The 19,199-nt window shown below is 44.3% G+C and overlaps 1 protein-coding gene across 3 annotated transcripts in view; it reads right to left on the reverse strand.

Annotated features, from left to right (window-relative positions):
• Positions 1 to 19,199, reverse strand: part of LOC101088492 (myocardial zonula adherens protein) — a 91,526-nt gene that overhangs the window by 60,516 nt on the left and 11,811 nt on the right. For all 3 annotated transcript variants that reach the window (XM_011282897.4, XM_019832355.3, XM_019832356.3), the window contains exons 3-4: positions 7,151 to 7,306; positions 3,286 to 3,378 (exon numbers count right to left, since the gene is read on the reverse strand). In XM_011282897.4, the coding sequence (XP_011281199.3) occupies positions 3,286 to 3,378; positions 7,151 to 7,306 (249 nt within the window). The remainder of the gene's footprint in view (positions 1 to 3,285; positions 3,379 to 7,150; positions 7,307 to 19,199) is intronic.

The raw sequence follows: 19,199 nt of genomic DNA on the forward strand, positions 1-19,199 counted from the left end.
AGACCTTCAAGGAGGGCTGGACATACAGAAGCAGGGAGGCAGAACTAGAGGGTGAGGGTTCCGAGCAGGCTCAAGGGTAGAGCCCTGCGTGGTGTGTGGGAGCCACAAGCAGTCAGAAATGACAGAAGAGGAGGTGCGCTCCGAGAGTGGGAGGCAGAGTTGACACGGCAGACCAGGACCAGGAGCGCGTGGCACGTTCTTGTTCACGGGCGTGTTCACACAGCAGGAATTTAGGAATCTTATTCCGGCTGTGGAATGTGGGGTGGCCTGGAGGAGGAGAAGACTATAGGCAGAGAGACGCATTCCCATGACCATTCTCACAAGAGAAAATGAGGGTGTGCAGGAGACGGTAATGGAAAGCCAGGGGCAGAGACTATTTGTGCATCTATTGCAAATCCCATCCCCTGGCTTTAATTACAGATGTTGACGTGTGTCAGTGGATGGCAGAGTGAAATTTCCACAAGTATGTGAGAATTTCACAAGTGTCCTCCCACAAGCCAGTGAGAATGGGCTAGGTGGGTATGTTTACACAGCCCCACGCCTATCATCAAGGCAGCGGGTCTTACCTAAGCAGACCATCTCGCAGCCAAGCCCTCGCAGCCATATGCTAAACCCTAATGCACGACTGCTGTACCTATGCTTCCTTCCTGCAGAAACCAATTTTTATGGAAAGTAGGTCATATATGCATGGGCTTTTGTTCTTCAACACTGTGAATTGCAAATATAAAAAAAATTTTTTTTCTCACAGGCATTAGTTTGTTTAAACCACAGGAATGTTATTTTTTCTTAAATCTGTAATACATCCACACAGTTCAAACACAAAGTATAAAAGGTACACATTCAAATACATCTATCACTCCCATCCCATCTACTCAGGCACCACCTTGCCCACTCTGATCTTCAATCAGGAATCACAATTATTGAGAGGCACCGGGGGGTTCAGTTGGTTAAGCATCTAACTTCAGCTCAGGTCATGATCTCGTAGTTCAGGGGTTCGAGCCCCCTCATCGGGCTCTCTGCTGTCAGCACACAGCCTACTTTGGATCCTCTCTGTCCGCCCCCCTCTCAAAAATAAACATTAAAAAATAAGAAAGAATCAGAGGTCCCTGGGTGGCTCAGTCGGTTGAACATCCAACTTTGGCTGACACCCTGTGAGTTTGAGCCCCGCATTGGGCTCTGTGCTGACAGCTCAAAGCCTGGAGCTTACTTGGGATTCTGTGTCTCCCTCTCTCTCTGCCCCTCTTGTGCTCGTGCTCACTAGCTCTCTCTCTCTCAAAAATAAACATTAAAAAAAATTAAGTTTCTGGATCATCCTTCTAGTAACTACTTTTGCACCCGCAAAACTAGCTAAACACTTATTTTCCCCTTCTGTTTTACATAAGTGGTGGCTCATTATAGGTATTTTCTTGTATCTTGCTTTTTTTTTTTTTTTTTACCATCCACTCTGTATCTTTGAAATCTTTCCATATCTGTTTTTGAAGAGCTTACTTGTTCTTTTTATTCTCTCCTCTCCCCTCCCCTCCTCCCCACCTTCTTTTTAAATTCTGCATATTCTACTGTAGGGTCACAATTTATTTTACTTTCCCCTTCTTCATGGATATTTAGGTTTCCAATCTCATTACTGTTACAAACAGTGCTGTGATAACTACTTTCACACATAGGTCATTTCACAACGTGAGAGTTTATAGAGTATGTTCTTAAGAACGGAATTGCTGAGTCACAGGATATAGGATGTGGCAGATACAGCCATTTTGCTGTCCCTGGGAGTACTACACAATGACATCCTATCCAGCCACCTGTTTCTCCACAGCACTGCTAACGATGTCTTGTCCTGTTCCTGCAGGTGTGCTGAATTCATAGGTAAAAGTTCCATCTCAGGCTGGTTTGCGTCTGCATCCCTCTTATTGGGAGTGGGGTTGAGCATCCTTGTCAGACACTGAAGAACTCTTCACCTTCATCTTGCTGTAGGTTACTTGTAACAAATATTTTGCCTATTTCTATGGCTTGTGGCCTTTTCTTCTTGATGCCTGGGCACTTTTTTGAATACTCAGAAACTTAGCCTGTTATCTAGGAGATGAAGGGCAAATCAGTTTTCCTAGGTTTGTCCTTGGATTTTGACTAGTGGCCCTGCCAGCACACGTCTTTCATGTCAGCGTAGTCGAAATTACCAAACGTTTCTTTTATGGTCCTGAGATTTCATGTCAGAGTAATAAAAAGCCTTTTTCACCCTTAGAGAATAAGAGAATTCAAATATATTTTCTTCTGGCACTTTGAAGTTTTACCTTCAATATTTAAATCTTTGATCTCTTTGGAATTTATCTAGATGTAAGTCTGCCCCAACAGCATATGCTGACTGGTCCGTTTTCCTCCCTTTATTTGAGATGTTGCGTTTATAATATTTTGGGGTAAATTTCTGGGCTTTTTCATGGATGCTTATTTATTTATGTGCCAATATGACACTCTTCTAATCTCTGACGGTCTCTCAGTTTCTTGTAATATTAATCGAGCTAGTCTCCCTCGCTGTATTTTTCCCCCCAGAATTTCAACTGTTCATATTTATTTTCCGTTATACTTTGGAATCACCTAGTCCAGCTGTAAAGACACAACATAAAATAAAAATCTGTTCGTATTTTTATTGGGTTACATTACATTTGTATATTAACCTGAACAATACTGACATCTTATGATGTTGGTGTTTCCCGTCTTAGCACATGGTATGTCTTTCCTCTTGTTAGAGTTTACTCCTAGGTATCTGGTGGTTTTCTGTTGCTCTTATTACTTCTAACTGGTTGTTTTTTGTAGGATTAAGTCCATTTGTTTGTATCTATTAATTTTTTTATCCTGCTACCTTACAAAATTATTTTTATAGTAGTGTTTTTTTCGTTGGTTCACTTGAGCTTTCTGGGTATATGATCATATAGTTTGTAAACAGTGACAGCCTTACATCTACCCTCCCAGTTTTTATACCACTAAATTTATTTCTCTTGTTTAGTTCCATTGGCTAGTTCTTAGGTACAATGTTAAATGGTATCAGTGATAGCTGGCTTCCTTGTCTTGTTCCTGACTCTACAGGGAATGCTTTGAAGGCAAAGATTATTCTTGCCACAAAAAATATTCCTCAAAATAATAAGCTTAATTCTGTGATAAAATCTCAGTTCACTTAAAATAGGATGCCATTCACAAAGAACATCATAAACTCAGATATGTTCAGGTACCAGCCACTGGGAGGGAGTTCTAAGACCTACCATCCTTCCATATTTCCAAGTCACTGGGACATTGACTTACTGACAGTTCCTGGGTGAGCTGTCGAATCTTCTGTCTCATTTCATCATAGTCTCCATACATTCGCTTCCTTACTTTTTCCAAAGTGGCTCTCACCTGCAGCCCACAAAGATGCTGGTTAAAGATCAAGTTATAACACTTTTACATAAGACTGCCAAAACCCTAATTTAAGGGTTTTAAGAAACCCTAATGGGAAGACGGGCCCACACACACAAAACACACACACACACACACAATTTTAAGTACATGACACTGGGGAGATTAAGGGAGAAAAATCATCCTGACATCTAGTTAAGAGCCAGTGGTACTGTCCAAATAATAACAATGATAATAAATATGTACTATGATTGTATATAATTATTAATAAAGATTAATTACTAAATAATAAGCTCTGAAGAAAAAATGGTTTGTTGAAATTCACCTATCACCTATTAAACCACATTCAGGTAAGATTTACCTCTTTTTCTTTTTTTTTTTTCTTGATTTACCCTTCTTTCTATTGCAGATTTTTGTAAGTACAAAAATTTTAACAAGTTGACTCTATAAACAGGCAGCTAAGAGGAATCAAAAATCCAAAGAGCAAAAAGCAACTTCTAATTTTCTCTATCTCCACTCTGACCAACAAAGAGCAATTAAATACCTGGGATGTACAGCAGGGAATTAGGAGCCTAGAAAGCCCATAAGTTTGAACATCAGTTCTTCGATAATCACAATAAGGCATGGAATAGAACAAAAGTCAGGGTGACCCGTAACATCTGTTTACATAATCACTGTTTAAGTTTTTTCTATAGTAGCACTTCTGGAGTGGTAAGGAGAGCCTTACAAATGTTGTAAATAAAAGCAAAAAAACTTGTCCCTGTCTCCTCCCTTCTTCTGCTACCCCTCTGATGGAGAACTCAGGAATCCTCCAAACAGAAAAGAAGCCCCAAGGCGTCTGTGCGGCTCAGTTGGTGAAGTGTCCACCTTTTGGTTTCAGCTCAGGTCATGATCCTGCCATTGAGCCCTGCATCAGGCTCTGTGATGAGTGTGGAGCCTGCTTAAGATTCTCTCTCTCTCTTTCCCTCTCTCCCTCTCCGCCTCTCTCCTCTGCTCTCACTCTCTCTCTCTCTCTAAATTTAAAAAAAAATTTTTTTTAATTAAAAAAAAAAAAAAAAAAGGAAAAGAGGTCTCAAGGGAGCCCTCTATAGGGAGGCTCCAGAACTTCCAATGCCAGAAGGGCTCAAAGGCAACAGTTGGTTGGAATAACCAGTGTGCTGGGGACAGCATGGGGAGACTTCACCTTGAAGCTGCATTTGCACAGCTAGCACATGGCTTTAAATCAGACTGCATGTTTATTCAGGGTGACTGCATATTGGTAAATATTTCAGCAGGGGGTGCAGGAGAGGGGGGTGCAAGGCAAGAGGCCAAGCCTTCACTAGATGAATTCTGATAAGAGTCTACGTTCTTCCTGTCATCTACAAACATTTTAGAAAAATGAGACCAAAAGCACAACTCTTCACTCTGGGTAGACAGAATGGCTTTTACCGTGGCCCTGAGTTGGCTCTGGTACTGCTCACCAGTGGGGACTGGGGGAGCTGGGTGGCAAATACTGCAGGAAGCTAACTGGGCCAGAGTCACTCATGGCAAGAAAGAACAAACAACCCCATAAACATGCTTAAGGATGAGCCAGCGCGAGATGGATCTGAAGCCAACCATAGAAGGTGGAACCTGGAAATTAATTTTTTAATGGAGGCTGGCAATTCAGGTCAGAACCACTCCTGTGACCTAGGTACATGTCACCCCTGGTTCACAACCAGCCTCCACCTGCTGTTTTTGTCTTGGGCAAATGGCAAGTCTCAGCCTTGTTTAAAAGGCTTACGTCTGAAGCACTGCCATGTTATCCGAGGACTTTAAGTAAGGAGGGACTGAGTATTTCTGTGAGAAAAATACTGGAGACTAGGAATATTCAAGTTGCTCTTATACATGAAAATCAGGAATGATATATTCTGAATGATTACAAATTGTATTCGGGGATAGGATGACTAGGGATTTGAGATAACACATGTCCTATGCATTTGTGTATGTGTATAGCTCGTTTCGCTTTTATTTTCTCTATTAAGCATTTATTATAATGAATTTATTTACATTTATTATACATGTATTTACATGTATTTACATTTATTATAGTAGTATTATACTACTTTTAATCAAAACAAGATTATGTTTTATTCCTTTTAATTATACAAATACCCAAATCTTTCAAGACATGAAAGAAGGTGTCCAACAGTTATTTTTAATATTTGATCAGAGATGTTCTTTTAAAAAATCCATATAAAAGTTGACAACATGACTTTGTATCTTGCCTGGAAACGCACCAAACAAAATGGGGTGTGCAGGTTTTAAAAAATTTTTTTAATGTTTTTTTTGAGAGAGAGAGAGAGAGAGACAGAGCACGAATGGGGGAGAGGCAGAGAGAGAGGAAAACACAGAATCTGAAGCAGGCTCCAGGCTCTGAGCTGTCAGCACAAAGCCCAACGCGGGGCTTGAACTCAAACTGCGAGATCATGAGCTGAGCCTAAGTCGGATGCTTAACCGACTGAGCCACCCAGGTGCCCCACAAAGCTGGCAGTTTTGACTTTGGGGGCCCCTTCCCAAACTCTGCAATCTACACAGGAGAAAACTGAAGCCCAGAGAGAACAAAACCTTGGCTGGGCCAAAAACAGACGTGGTACCTCTGGGGTAGGCCACTGCCCCACCTGGCTCTGTTTCTCAAGAGCACTTTCTAGGCCACAGGTTGGTGTTCAGAGCCCATGAGCATGAAAGTAACTCATGTGCTATTTAATCACACTGATTTGGAAAACAAGGGCACTGAGAGGCCAAAATAACCAAAAAGGAAAGGAGATAGATAGATGGATGGATGGATGGATGGAGGGATGGATGGAGAGAAGACAAAAAGAAATAAAAAATTTAGAAGGAAATGCTCCTTAACAACTGTTCTGGTTAAATGTCAGAATTATGGATTCATAATAAAAAATGTATGGATTCATACATTTTTGTATTTCCCATTCTTTCTTCAAAGAGTGTGTAATTAAGAAGAAATGGAATATTAAACACAAAGAAATGGCATTGATTGGCCTAGGACGGACTGTGTCTAGTGTGGTTGACTTCTCAGCATCTGTTTGAACATAATTAATTGGTCTGAGCCAGCCATCATCAATCTCATTCTCCTCGGCAGGGGATCCATCCAGCGATAGATTTGGGAATGGGCATGTGACCCAGTCCTGGCCAATGAGACATGAGGAGAAGCCTAAAAGAGGGCCTCTAAAAAGAAACCAGAGATAAGCGGCCTCTTCTCTTCCTCCAGACACCATCACATGCTCAGATGATGCCATGAGCCTGAGGATGAAGGAGGAAAGAACCAAGCGAAACTCAGAGAAGTAGGACTGGAGACTGGACGTGCCCTGCCTGGAGCCCACCCACCCCTGGACTTAGCCCCACATGACACAAATTTCCTTTGTCGGCTTTTCCGTTACTTATGGTGAAAAGCAAACGAATTTATAGTTTTCCAAACTTATATATTAAGAGTAGAATATCCAATGTAATAAGCAAAATTGCTTAAAAGCCTCTGTATCATTCATGGAAAGGAGTCATTTGGTCTCCTGAGTACCCCTGCTTAGTAACATCCAGAAGTTCACTCTGTACCTCAGTGCAGAATTACATCTGTATTTTTAACATTACCATAAAGATACGTAGAAATATTTCCACCCAAAAAGGCGACACTAGGAATTCTTCCAAAATGTCTTATTACGTTCACATCGATGCTTCTGACTCCACCTTCTCACATGCTACAAAAAGAGGATAAACAAACAAAAGTCCTTAAATGACTCACGTCTTTGATGTAGTTCATCTCTTCTTTCAGCTGATTGGTGGACCACCCATACACCACCATTTCCTTCTGTTCGTTGGGATCTGATCTCCGCACCACACCGTACACAACACCCTGAGGAAGTTTCCTGGTCGGTTCTCCATTGCTTAAGTCAGGACGCTAAGAAGGTGGAAAGGAGAAAAGGGTAATGATCATTTAGGCCTCGTGGAAACAGCTGTGATAATGGCTGCACCACATATGGCTGTGCGGGCTGTGCTGGCACAGAGGAGCCCAGTGGCAAAGAGAAACAGGGGAAACCCTGCCTGCTCGCTGTTCTCCCACTGGCACCCAGCATGGGTGGAGCCAGCCTTTTACTGTAGAGGAAGGGTACCTTTCTCGAATTTCTACAGAAACCCTAACCACCCACCCAAGAGTGGGCACCTCGCCCCGGAGCAGGGCACCTTTCTCATTCTTACAAAGGTGCCAGACAGACCTGTGTTGTCCATCATGACAACATCAAGTGCCCGCATTCTCACATTCCTAGTAAGCTGGTAATGCTGCTTTTCCCCTGATCTCAGTTCCTCCGTGCGCCCTCAACCTCATCACGAAACACATCACTTGCAATACAGGAGGCTGAGATAGCAGGAGAAGAATGTGGGCTGCCCCCTGGCAGCCACATTATCCCCTGAGGTCAGGACTGACTCTGGAGCCCGCTCTGAGAAAAGGAGGTGGGGGTGAGTACACAACCTGCTGTGACCATTCATGAAATATTTCTGAAAAGCCAGGCAGAGGCAGCATGACTTCACTCCAAAACCATCTTCCTGTGCCTTACTTCCTTCACCTGAAGCTTTGCTCAGGGTTGAAATGCAAACACCCTCGGGAAGGCGTAACATGGCCAAGTCCTAACACCCGTGTAGACTATGAAGGCTCAAGAAGTGGGAGAAAGGGAACTTAAGATCTGTTCAGCCTCTACTATACGTTGGGTGTGTCCCTTAGTACACCTAAGTTGTGAAGACAACCACCCTATGACGTGGCAATTGTCCTCTCCACTTTACAGCTGAGAAAACCAAAGCTCAGAGAGGTTAAACAACTTGCTGATAGTCACACATCTAGATTCAAGACCAATTCTGTGCGACACAAAGTATACTTCCCCATACTGCAGGCTCTGTTAGATGCAGGCGGATGGAGTCAGAGCCTCCACAGCATAGAAGGGCGAGAAAAACCCAGGGACTGAGACTTCACAGACAAACCGACCTACGTCCTATATCCCCTTGGGCTAACGCTGGTACTTTGGCAATCACCATGCAGAAGCGTGAATTCCGTAAGAGCGACTCTGCCCTCCCACTGATTTTTAAGCCACTTTTGCAAAAATTCCTTCCATGCAACTCACACCATGTTTTTTGGCAGGCAAAACTGTCATTTGCATTTTAAAATCATTCATTTGTGGCAGAATGAAAATCTTGTAAGTCCATTTCTTTAAACTTTGTCAAAGAAAAGTCTAGAAAGATACATGGCAAATTTTTAACAGTAATGACCTCTAAGGAGGGGACAGTGGGGTGGGCGGGGATACTGGGCATCGGGATGACTTTCAATTCTGTCTTTATACCCTTCTGTATTGTTTCTCTGTGATGGGAGCTTTTAAAAAAAAAAAAAACTAAAAAACAAAACACCCATTGCTTCCACCCTTCCATACATACTTGGAAAGACATAAGGAATTATGATGCTCTGCATTTACTTCCAGAAAATGATTCCACTTGAGGCCTTCGTGCTTGGGCCCCACAGGCACTAATGCAACTCCTGAAATGTGTACATAAATATAGATGAAGACGTTGTCAGATGGCTCTTGGTGGAATGATGAGCTGCGAGTCCAGGCCTCTGGTTTCCCAGACATAAAATTAGGAAGAGGAAAAGCTCTAATGAAACTCTCTATGTACCAGGAAACAAAAGCAAACTCTTTCAGTCAGACCCCACCCACTTCCTGAAAAACAAGCTGAGGCTGACAGAAGCAGAAATGCATTTCTGCAGAGCAAAGCCTTTCCCATATGGACCGGCTTTCAGGAAAAGGCTCAGGTGGCCGCACGCAGACCACTCTGCCTCCCTGCCCTGCCGGGACACGAGGACCACCGCCTATGGAAGAAAACACACAAAATGTCACGGACAACACAACAAGGTCCATGAAATTCATGGACCTAACGGTTACCCACGTGAAAAGACAGCGAAGATCTGTTAAGTGAGAAGCAGTCATTTCCCTATTGTTTTTTTTTTTCCTTTTAAATGTCTGTTTGTGTGTATAAAACACTGGAAAGGATGGAACCCAGACTTTTAATACCCGTGTCTTCAGTTAAAACAGGATTTCATTTTTTCCTTTATGCTTCTTAGCCAAAAAAAGAGGGGGGGGGATTATTTTTGAATGGACAGCTTTCATTTCAACTTTCAAAAAACTAAACCTAAAAGAATATTACAAAGTCAGGGACTAAATAAGAGCCCAGAGAAGGGCCATGAGGATGGGCCATTCCCGAGGAGAGGGCTCCTGAGGCAGTGTAAGCAGAAACTGTACTGTGACGGGGACAGGGAAGAGATGTTTGCCAAGAAAGCACACGGGATAAATATTTGTTGTCTGCTTTATTATACCGTATTTTCTTTAATCCTCACAATAACCCTACCATGTAAATATTAGTTCTTCCAAAGTGCAACATCCAAGTGCCTGAGTACATCTTCCCAAATCTAAGCTCTTCCCTTGACCACAAAGCCTTCAAAATAGCTAAGAGTCAAGAGTGAAATTGTAAGTCATGTCTCCATGCGGCAGCCCAAACCTCAGGGGCAGGGAAGCCAACACCATGGCCCCCAGTCCGGTCGGGCTACTGGGAAGAGGCAGGCTCAGGATGGGGAGGCCCTTGTCCAGCCTCCTGGGATCTGTCTTCCCCTCCTGGGATCCGTCTTCCCCTCTGCCCTCACTGCCTCCTTTCTGTTCCTTTATCAGCAAACCTCTCCTTCTCACCACAGGGCATCATGCGGGCTATTCCCTCTGCACGCGGTGCCCACTGGTGGGCTGAAATGTCTCTCCTTCAAGGCCTCTTCAGACTGGTTAGGCCTCTACACCCTCACCACAACCACAGTGGAGTGATTATTAGTATCGTCATCTATCATCTATGTAAGGCCTGCTCCCCAATCCACTGGGCCTCCTTTGTCTTCTTTTCCATCATAATCCCTGACATCTCACAGTGACAGACACTCGATGAGTTTCTCAATAAATGTTTGCTGAATAAAGAAGGAGTTTTAGAAGTTGGAAGAGGTTCTGGGGAACTTCCCAGTATACATAAATACAGTCCAGCTGAAGGGAACACCCTCTGATCTTCTTAGAGGGAGGGACAGGGAGCTGCGGTTTGCCCCCATCATAAAATCTCTAGGAGTTGCAAAGGAGCCCGAGACTGCTATCATTGTGATGAAATTTAAGTAAGCTCTTGGTGAAAAATTGGAGAACACAGGAAAAAAGAGAAGAGAAGAGAAGAGAAGAGAAGAGAAGAGAAGAGAAGAGAGAAGAGAAAAAATGAAAGGAAAGGAAAGGAAAAGGAAGAAAAGAAAAGAAAAGAAAAGAAAAGAAAAGAAAAGAAAAGAAAAGAAAAGAAAAGAAAAGAAAAGAAAGAAGAGAAGAGAAAAAATGAAAGGAAAGGAAAAGGAAGAAAAGAAAAGAAGAGAAGAGAAGAGAAGAGAAGAGAAAAAGAAAAAGAAAAAGAAAAAAGAAAAAGAAAAAGAAAAAGAAAAAGAAAAAGAAAAAGAAAAAGAAAAAGAAAAAGAAAAAGAAAAAGAAAAAAGAAAAAGAAAAAGAAAAAGAAAAGAAATGAAAAGAGCTGGCATGTTTGGCACTGTGACCGTGGCTGAATTTTTCTCCTCTCGGGTCCTTTAAAATATCTCCCTATAAGATAAATATTAGTTTTTTTAGGCATGATAAGAGCATTGTGATTATATTAAGAGATAGCCTTTATCTTTTAGAGAAACATGCTTAAATATTTATGATATCTGGGATAGAGGGTGAAGGAAGCAGACAGGAGTACAGACAGAGCAGGACTGAGCATGGGTCGAGGGCTTCAGGGCTGGGTGAAGGGTCAGTGATTTATCACGATTCAGTTTCCTTTTGTAGATGTTTGAAAGTCTCTGTAATTAAATTTTTTAACTTCTTTATAATGCTGCTTGGTTGATATTAAAATGTCAAATTCTTAAGGGCGCCTGGGTGGCGCAGTCGGTTAACCGTCCAACTTCAGCCAGGTCATGATCTCGCGGTCCGTGAGTTCGAGCCCCGCGTCAGGCTCTGGGCTGATGGCTCAGAGCCTGGAGCCTGTTTCCGATTCTGTGTCTCCCCCTCTCTCTGCCCCTCCCCCATTCATGCTCTGTCTTTCTCTGTCCCAAAAATAAATAAACGTTGAAAAAAAAAATTAAAAAAAAAAAATCAAATTCTTAAAAATGTCCTAGGCCTAACAAAAGCCTCCTGGGTATGAAACAGTAGTAGGCAAAATTGCCTTGAAAACCAAAGCCCTAACAAATACATGAAATGAAAACAAAGTCCACGCCAAAGAAGGGAACAGGTAAGAGCCAACTGAAATGCATCCCATAACCCCTACGTGAAATGCAGCATAATTAACAGCAGGCATAATTGGTGAAACGGAGAATCTCTCAGTTAAACTGTTCCCTGGGATGTACTCAGAGCTGACAACTTACTTACATGCTCATGCCTGTGGAAAGTGCCTTAGAAAGACGGAGAGACTACAGAAAAGTTACTCCCCACCTAAATTCCTGCTGCAAGGGCGTTATCGCTGCTGGAGAACAAGGGTCAGAGAGGTAATAGGCAACCATATTTCCCAAACCGGAAATCAGAATATTTGATCTTACATGACATGAGCTCCACAATGCAGAGACTGAATCTGCCGTGTTCACTGTAGTATCCCCAATACTCGGCATAAAGAGATGCTCAATAAATACGTTTGAAGGAAGGAAGGAAGACAGAATGTTTGGAATTGGGTCTATGCCAGAAGATTTGGAGTATCTGGTCATCCGAAACACTGATCTTCACCAAGGAAGAAAATCCTTTGGTGAAGAAAGGGTCTCAGGGAAGAAGTAACAGCAGACACACAGCTTAACATAAATCCAAACCAATGGTGGTAACCCCGCCCCAGAGACCAGGACGGGCAGTGGTCACATGTCCAGTCAGCCCGAATGACTCAGATGGACCATTACATGAAGTAAATGACATGCCAACTAGAAGCTGAGTTATTTCCAAACCTTCTTGCTTTGAACCTCTCCTTCCAGCCAGAGGGCAGCAGCTGATGCAGGGACTGCTGAGCAATGAGCCAGGGGCATCCCACTCATCTTGCAGGCAAAGGACAGCACTTTAGGAACGTGCTGGGGCCTGTCTGACCTGTGTGCCCATCCTAGAAAATTACTAGTCCCTAATCATTACTCACTTGTGACACCGTTTTGTCTCCTTGGAACAAGAACCAACAATATAGCTGAGCCGGAGAGCCTTCCCACAGCCTGGGAGAGAAGCAGGGAGGGGAGGGAGAGACCAGTCTCCTCAAGGAAATGGAGATCTCTGGCTTATTAAGGTACTTGTCATTTCTGTGAATCTCAGACTGAAGACACCATTTTATATAAAATCATCATGTCATGCTTGGACACAGACCAATAGTTTTGAATGCTTAACGATGAGAAGGAAAAGAAAATCTTCTAGCCAAGCAGAAATCCCCAAGACACTGTAGTTCTAATAACAGTATCCTGATAGGAGGTAACTTCTTACAGATATTGTCTTCTAGCTTCTAAGCAGACAACAGCTGCTTAGGCCCAACAACTCCAGGGAAAATGAAAAGAGTATCTGGAGAAGAAAATCAGGAACTCTTTTGCTAGAACTCAGTTGTAGAGTACACGCCTTAGATAACCTTGACAAAATATAACCTGATAAAATATAAATATCCTAGACAGACTTTTCCTGATAGGAGAAAGTGTGCAAGTTGACATTCCCATGGCAACATGGCCATGGCACAGACCCAAGTGAGAACTGCAAATCCACCGTGTACTAGTTGCATGGCTCTGTGCTAGTTATTTACTGCACTGACTTTCAGGGTCCTGAACAGTACAGGGGGGGATAATACCACCCACTTCAGAGGCTGGTTCCAGAAATACACAGAATAATATACACAAAACCCAGTGTATGCCATGGGCCATACCAGTAGATTCTGATAGATTCTAGCATTAGTGGTGGTGTCATGTCTTTATATTTCTGAGTATCTAGGATCTTGCTAAAGTCTACGTGTTTGTTTGGATGCTTCTGTCTGTCTGCTTTCCTCTTATTGGGCCTTTTTGCTGTTTTCATCCCAGCCATCAGACTTGCTGTGACAGAGGAATGTTCACCCCTTGACTGGCCTTGTTTCTCTGCATGGGGAGACAATCACAGTCTCAGGAGGTCAGGAAAATAGAAAAGAGAAGAGCTGTGTGGTCCAGTGGGTCTAGAAATGATACCCCACCCTTCTGTGGTGTCTGAGAAGGCTCGGGCCTGGGATACTGCTGCAGCAGCCAGCACAGCCCTGGCCTTACTTGAAATCACAGCCACTACACTTTTCTTCTTTTACCGATGGAATTCTCATATGTATTCAGTTGAGTAAGGAGTTCCACAGCTAGAGAAATTTGGAAAAACAGTGACTCCAGGCTAATATTTACATTTGCTGGAAGAGAAAACTAAGGTCCAGAGATGACTCGCCTGGAAGGCCACCATAGTGAAGGAACCAGCACTAGAACCCAGGCCTCTGCCCATCCTCATGGGGCTGCTCTCTCTGAGAGGCACGTGGAGTCCTGCACACCCTCAGCACAGCCCTGACCTCGATCTGAATCCTGGCAGGACACTCCCTCCCCTGGCAACAGCCCATGATGTTGTATAAACAGTCACACCAAGGACAAGGACGAGGACTCAGCATGCTTACTCATCCAGGGCTTTTAAGGGAAAGGGGACAATAAAACTGAATGGCAAGGGTTTCCTCCTTTGAAACATTACACTGGGGTATGAAAGTTCCCCATTTTTCATACATACACCTGGACCTGCTCTCCCTCACCGGAGTTCTTAAAGGTCTAAAGAGAGACAGCTTCTTTAAAAACAGAAGTCACTAAAGGACATCTACAATGGCAGCATGTTAACAGCTACTGAAAATATTATCTGCTTCAAATTACCCTGTCACTTTGCAAAAGACTTCACTATCACACAGACTCAGAATCGGGAGAGCTCAGGTCATGTTCACTAAAATTCAAGCATGGGGGTGCCTGGGTGGCGCAGTCGGTTAACCGTCCGACTTCAGCCAGGTCACGATCTCGCGGTCCGAGAGTTCGAGCCCCGCGTCAGGCTCTGGGCTGATGGCTCAGAGCCTGGAGCCTGTTTCCAATTCTGTGTCTCCCTCTCTCTCTGCCCCTCCCCTGTTCATGCTCTGTCTCTCTCTGTCCCAAAAATAAATAAACGTTGAAAAAAAAAATTCTTAAAAAAAAAATTTAAAAAAATAAATAAATAAAATTCAAGCATGCAGTGAGACCCAATTTAACTGATAAATCTGCAACAGCTGGTGTTAGTTCTGTCTCTTACTGCTATGTGTGTGTATATGTGTGTCTAAGAATACACTGCATATAGAGTTACATGGAACAGGGGTATATACACTCACAAAATTCTTTGAAAGTGATAGGGAGTTAATTTCAAAATATTCTACACCAATGTGAATTTTAATAGTCAACAATTTTGTAAACATTATACTCCACATTTACCAATTTCTGAACATGAAATTTGTACCCACAAACTAATAGCATTTCCTCTCCCATATTTTTAATGATTTTTAATATATAAATAAAAGCCCATGACTAATTTATCTGACTTGTTGATACAACTTAAGTTAACATTCCACAGGGGCACCTGGGTGGCTCAGTCAGTTAAGCGTCCGACTTCGGCTCAGGTCATGATCTCAAAGTTCGTGAATTCGAGCCCCGCGTCAGGCTCTGTGCTGACAGCTCAGGGCCTAGAGACTGCTTTTGATTCTGGGTCTCCCTCTCTCTCTCTGCCTCTCCCCGACACCTCCCCCCCCCCCCCCCCCGGCCTCATGCTCTCTCACGCGCTCTCTCAAAAATAAACATTAAAAAAATTTTAAGATAACATTCTACAAAGAAACTTGTTACAGGTTGAATTGTGTCCTGCAAAAAAAAGAAAAAAATGTGTTGTACCTCCTAACCCCCAGTACCTCAGAATCTGACCTTATTTGCAGATAGGGTGAATTAAAATGAGGTTATTGGAGTGAGCCCTAATCCAGGATAATGGGTATCCTCACAAAAAGGAGAAAATTTGGATACAGACACACACACCAGAAGAATGCCACAGGAAGAGCAGGGTTATGCAGGCACAAGCCAGGGACCGCCAGAACCATCAGCAGCTGGAAGAGGCAAGGAAGGATTCTTCGAGAGCCTGCAGAGAGAGCATGGCCCTGCTGACGGACACCTTGAGCCCAGACTTCTATCCTCCAAAGCTGTGAGACAATGAATTTCTGTGGATTAAGCCATGCAGTTCATGGTACTTTGCTACGGCAGCCCAAGAAGCTAATACAAAAACGGAATCTTAGGTCACTCTTTAAGCACTTATTATGTGCAAGGCAGGGAGCTAGGCTCTGGGAAACAAAATAAAAAGACATACCCTCGTTTCAAATGGCTCTGGGTAAAATATACATGAAGAACAAACGTTAGGAAAACAATCATCCTCACTGGTCATCGGGCAATGGGAATGTGAGATGCCTCAAGAGGCTCTAAAACAGAAGAAGAATGGGGTCAGAACCGTTTCTAAATGAGAATACCTATGTTCCATTCCAAAAGTAATGCAGCCTAGAATTTTCTGGGTTCATACAAATAATCCAGATTTCATATGTTTAAATACCAAAATAATGGTAATGTGGTGATTAAATATCTGTATTCTAAAAAATACCACCATGTGGAGAACACAGAAAACTGGCATGGCCAAGAGCTGACAGGTAGGGTGAGCAACTCCCCAGAAAGCTCAGTGCCTTGAGAGCATGAGTTCTCTGAGGTCAAGTCTGCCGAGAGAGGAGACCAGGCCTGAGGATATGGCAGATGGATGCTCAGATTTATGGAGAAGGACCTAAGGACAGCAAACAAAGATGCTGCAGGCACAGTCTAAGAGGAAGATGCCGGACAGACAGTTGCAGGAAGGGGCATGACTCCCGGAGGGTCTGAGGGAGGAAAGCAAAGAAAGGACTGGGCTTCGCATTCAAAGAGCTGAGATTTGGCATTGAGTCACTGCCTCTGTAATCAGTATTACAGAGCACTGTGGCAGTCACTCCCATATATTAGCTCAGTTACTCTTTGCAACCAGGCCTCACTGTGCTTCCTTTCAGGGTAAGTAAACCAAGTAGCAGAGAAATAAGTGTTTGGGAGCTCAACTGTGGCCTGCAAAAGGCAGTCTCGGGGCAGTAGGTACCTTCTATAAGAGAAGGACTAAAAGCAGCAGGCAGGAATGGTCTGCCACAGGGCAGGAAGCCTCTCGCATACGCCCCAGGAACCCAGAACTCCGAAGAAAGACACTGCCTCTGCTGTGATTGCTCCCAGAAGTCTCCAAACACACCATCACGAAGCTGGGGAAAATATACCATCTGCCACACCCTGCCTCTGTGAGTGAGTGATTCCTCTCCAGTGATTTCAGGAAGAGTGCACAAAAGAATGACCCAAATGGCAGGGCATCTATGTGTGGCCAGCTGCCCCATGGAATCCCAGGCCCTGAAAATACACTCAGCACCTTTCAGGACTGTGTCAAAGAATAAGGCCCAGGCCTGCCCTCAGTCAGCTACAGCTCTAACAGGGTCCTGGATATTCTCTGAGCAGTGTCGCTTCATCAGAAGCCCATCAGGCCTTTGGTATCTTTCCGCTTCCATACCTGAGCGAGCTCCTATCCCCCCACCTTTGTACACCACGGGCCCCTCCAAGGAACCCAAGTCATCTCACCAGGGAAGGTCATCCAGAGTTCTTGGCACCTTGCAGTTTTGAGGGTTATGGTGTCCCAGGGAGGGGCAACAATGCTGATGGTACATGAGAGCAGGTAGTCCCTTTCAGGGCCTCCTCGCTTGTGCCTGGCCTCTGGCTCCCAGTGACTCAGGCCCAGGAATCTGGCCAGAACATGGTGACGGAACCACTCAGAACAGCCTCACAGTTACCACCCGTACCTTCCAGTGCAACCACCACCCAAGGACTTCAGTCCTGGGGAAGCAGCGGCCCTACCCTCTCCCTGTCCATGCCAGCTCTTCTGCAGTGACTCACCAATGCATTGCAGACGGGCACTGAGGCTGCATACCGGGCCCACCCAGTGTGAGAGGGCTCACAGCACATGCTGTCTTCACAGCTTCTGCCCTGTGCTCCTCGCAGCCCTGAGGTTCTCACGTACCCACAGGAGGAGCCGGGGAGAACCGGAGGGACCCTGGCCCCCACTAGCAACACTTTTGCCTGGTTTATACATGAGGGCCCAGAATAACATTTATTTTCATTTAAAAAAACAAAAACAAAAAAGAGACCTATTGCTTTGAAAAGTTTGAAAAGCACTGTTTAAGACAAAGGGGCTGATCGAAGTACACGACTTGGTTACCAACTCCCGCTTGACATAGAACACATGCCTTCCATCCTTGGGAATGCTTGATTCCTCTTAGTGGGGACGCACCCTCCAAGGGCTCATAGCACCAGGGTCAGTGCCCTTCATCAACATCTGCCCAGGCATGAGGCTCAGATCTAACTCCAACAGACCAAATCTCCCACCTCCCGTGCCATGCATATGGGGCAGCCACTGTGGCCCTTGTCCTGTCACTCTCTCCAGCTTAGGCCACCCCCTCAAAAAGTGCTCCTTCGGGTCATCTGGGTGGCTCAGTTGGTGAAGTGTCTGGTTCCGGCTCAGGTCACAACCTCGCGGTTTGTGAGTTTGAGCCCCACATCAAGCTCTACCAAAGCTGACAGCTCAGAGCCTGGAGGCTGTTTCAATTTCTGTGTCTCCCTCTCTCCCTGCCTCTCCCCGACTTGCGCATGCACGCATGCTCTCTCTCTCAAAACTAAACACTAAAAAAATTTTAAAACAACAACACTAAAAGTGCTCCCTCCGATTCCTCGTGCGCTGAGCAGCCCATAAGCTCCTGATCACAGCTCAGGGCCAGTTCTCTAAAAGAACAGTCAGGACAGCAGAGAGGGCAGAAGGGGACACCCCCCAGCAGCACAGCACCCCACTCAATCTAGTCAACAACGGGGATCCAGCTGGGTCGTTTGGGTTAGGAGCTTTTACTCCCAGACTTTTTCTCCAGACAATGTTCAAAGCTACACACAGTCGAAAAAATGGTTTGACTATACAACCAAAGCACCATCATCACAAGGAAGAGTCACATTTAGTTCACTAATATCTAACGTGTGGTTCATATTCAAAAGTGTACAGTTATCCCACTATGACTTTTACAGATTTTTTTATTTTTTTGATCCCTGATCTAACCAAGCTTCACCTGTTACATTTGATGTTAACTCTTCCTAGCCTCCCTTTGGCCAACTGTTTTTAAAGAATGTCCCAAATTTTGGGATTTGCTACTCCCTCATTACTAGATTCAGCTGAAACCATCTGGCACAAATATCACATAGGTGATACTGTGCTTTACTTGACTGCATCACCTCGGAAGCCCACAGACCAGGTTGGCCCACTACTGGTAAAGCCAGATTGGACCACGTGGTTGAAGCGCTGGCTGCCAGACTGCACCACTGTGCCTTTGCTTTTTTAATGTTTATTTTTGAGGAAGAGAGAGAGAAAGTGAGCAAGCACGAGAGCGGGGGAGGAGCAGGAAGAGGGGGAGACAGAGGATCTGAACTGGGCTCAGAATTAACAGCAGAGAGCCCGACGCGGGGCTCCAACTCATGAACCGAACCGTGAGATGATGACCTGAGACAAAGTCGGATGCTTAACCGACTTGGCCACCCAGGCGCCCCTGTGTGTTTTGAGTGTGGAAGTGAAAGTAATCTATGAGGTGATACTCTGGGC

The sequence above is a fragment of the Felis catus genome, chromosome B3 (assembly GCF_018350175.1).
Source record: "Felis catus isolate Fca126 chromosome B3, F.catus_Fca126_mat1.0, whole genome shotgun sequence".
In the NCBI taxonomy this organism is placed as follows: Eukaryota; Metazoa; Chordata; class Mammalia; order Carnivora; family Felidae; genus Felis; species Felis catus.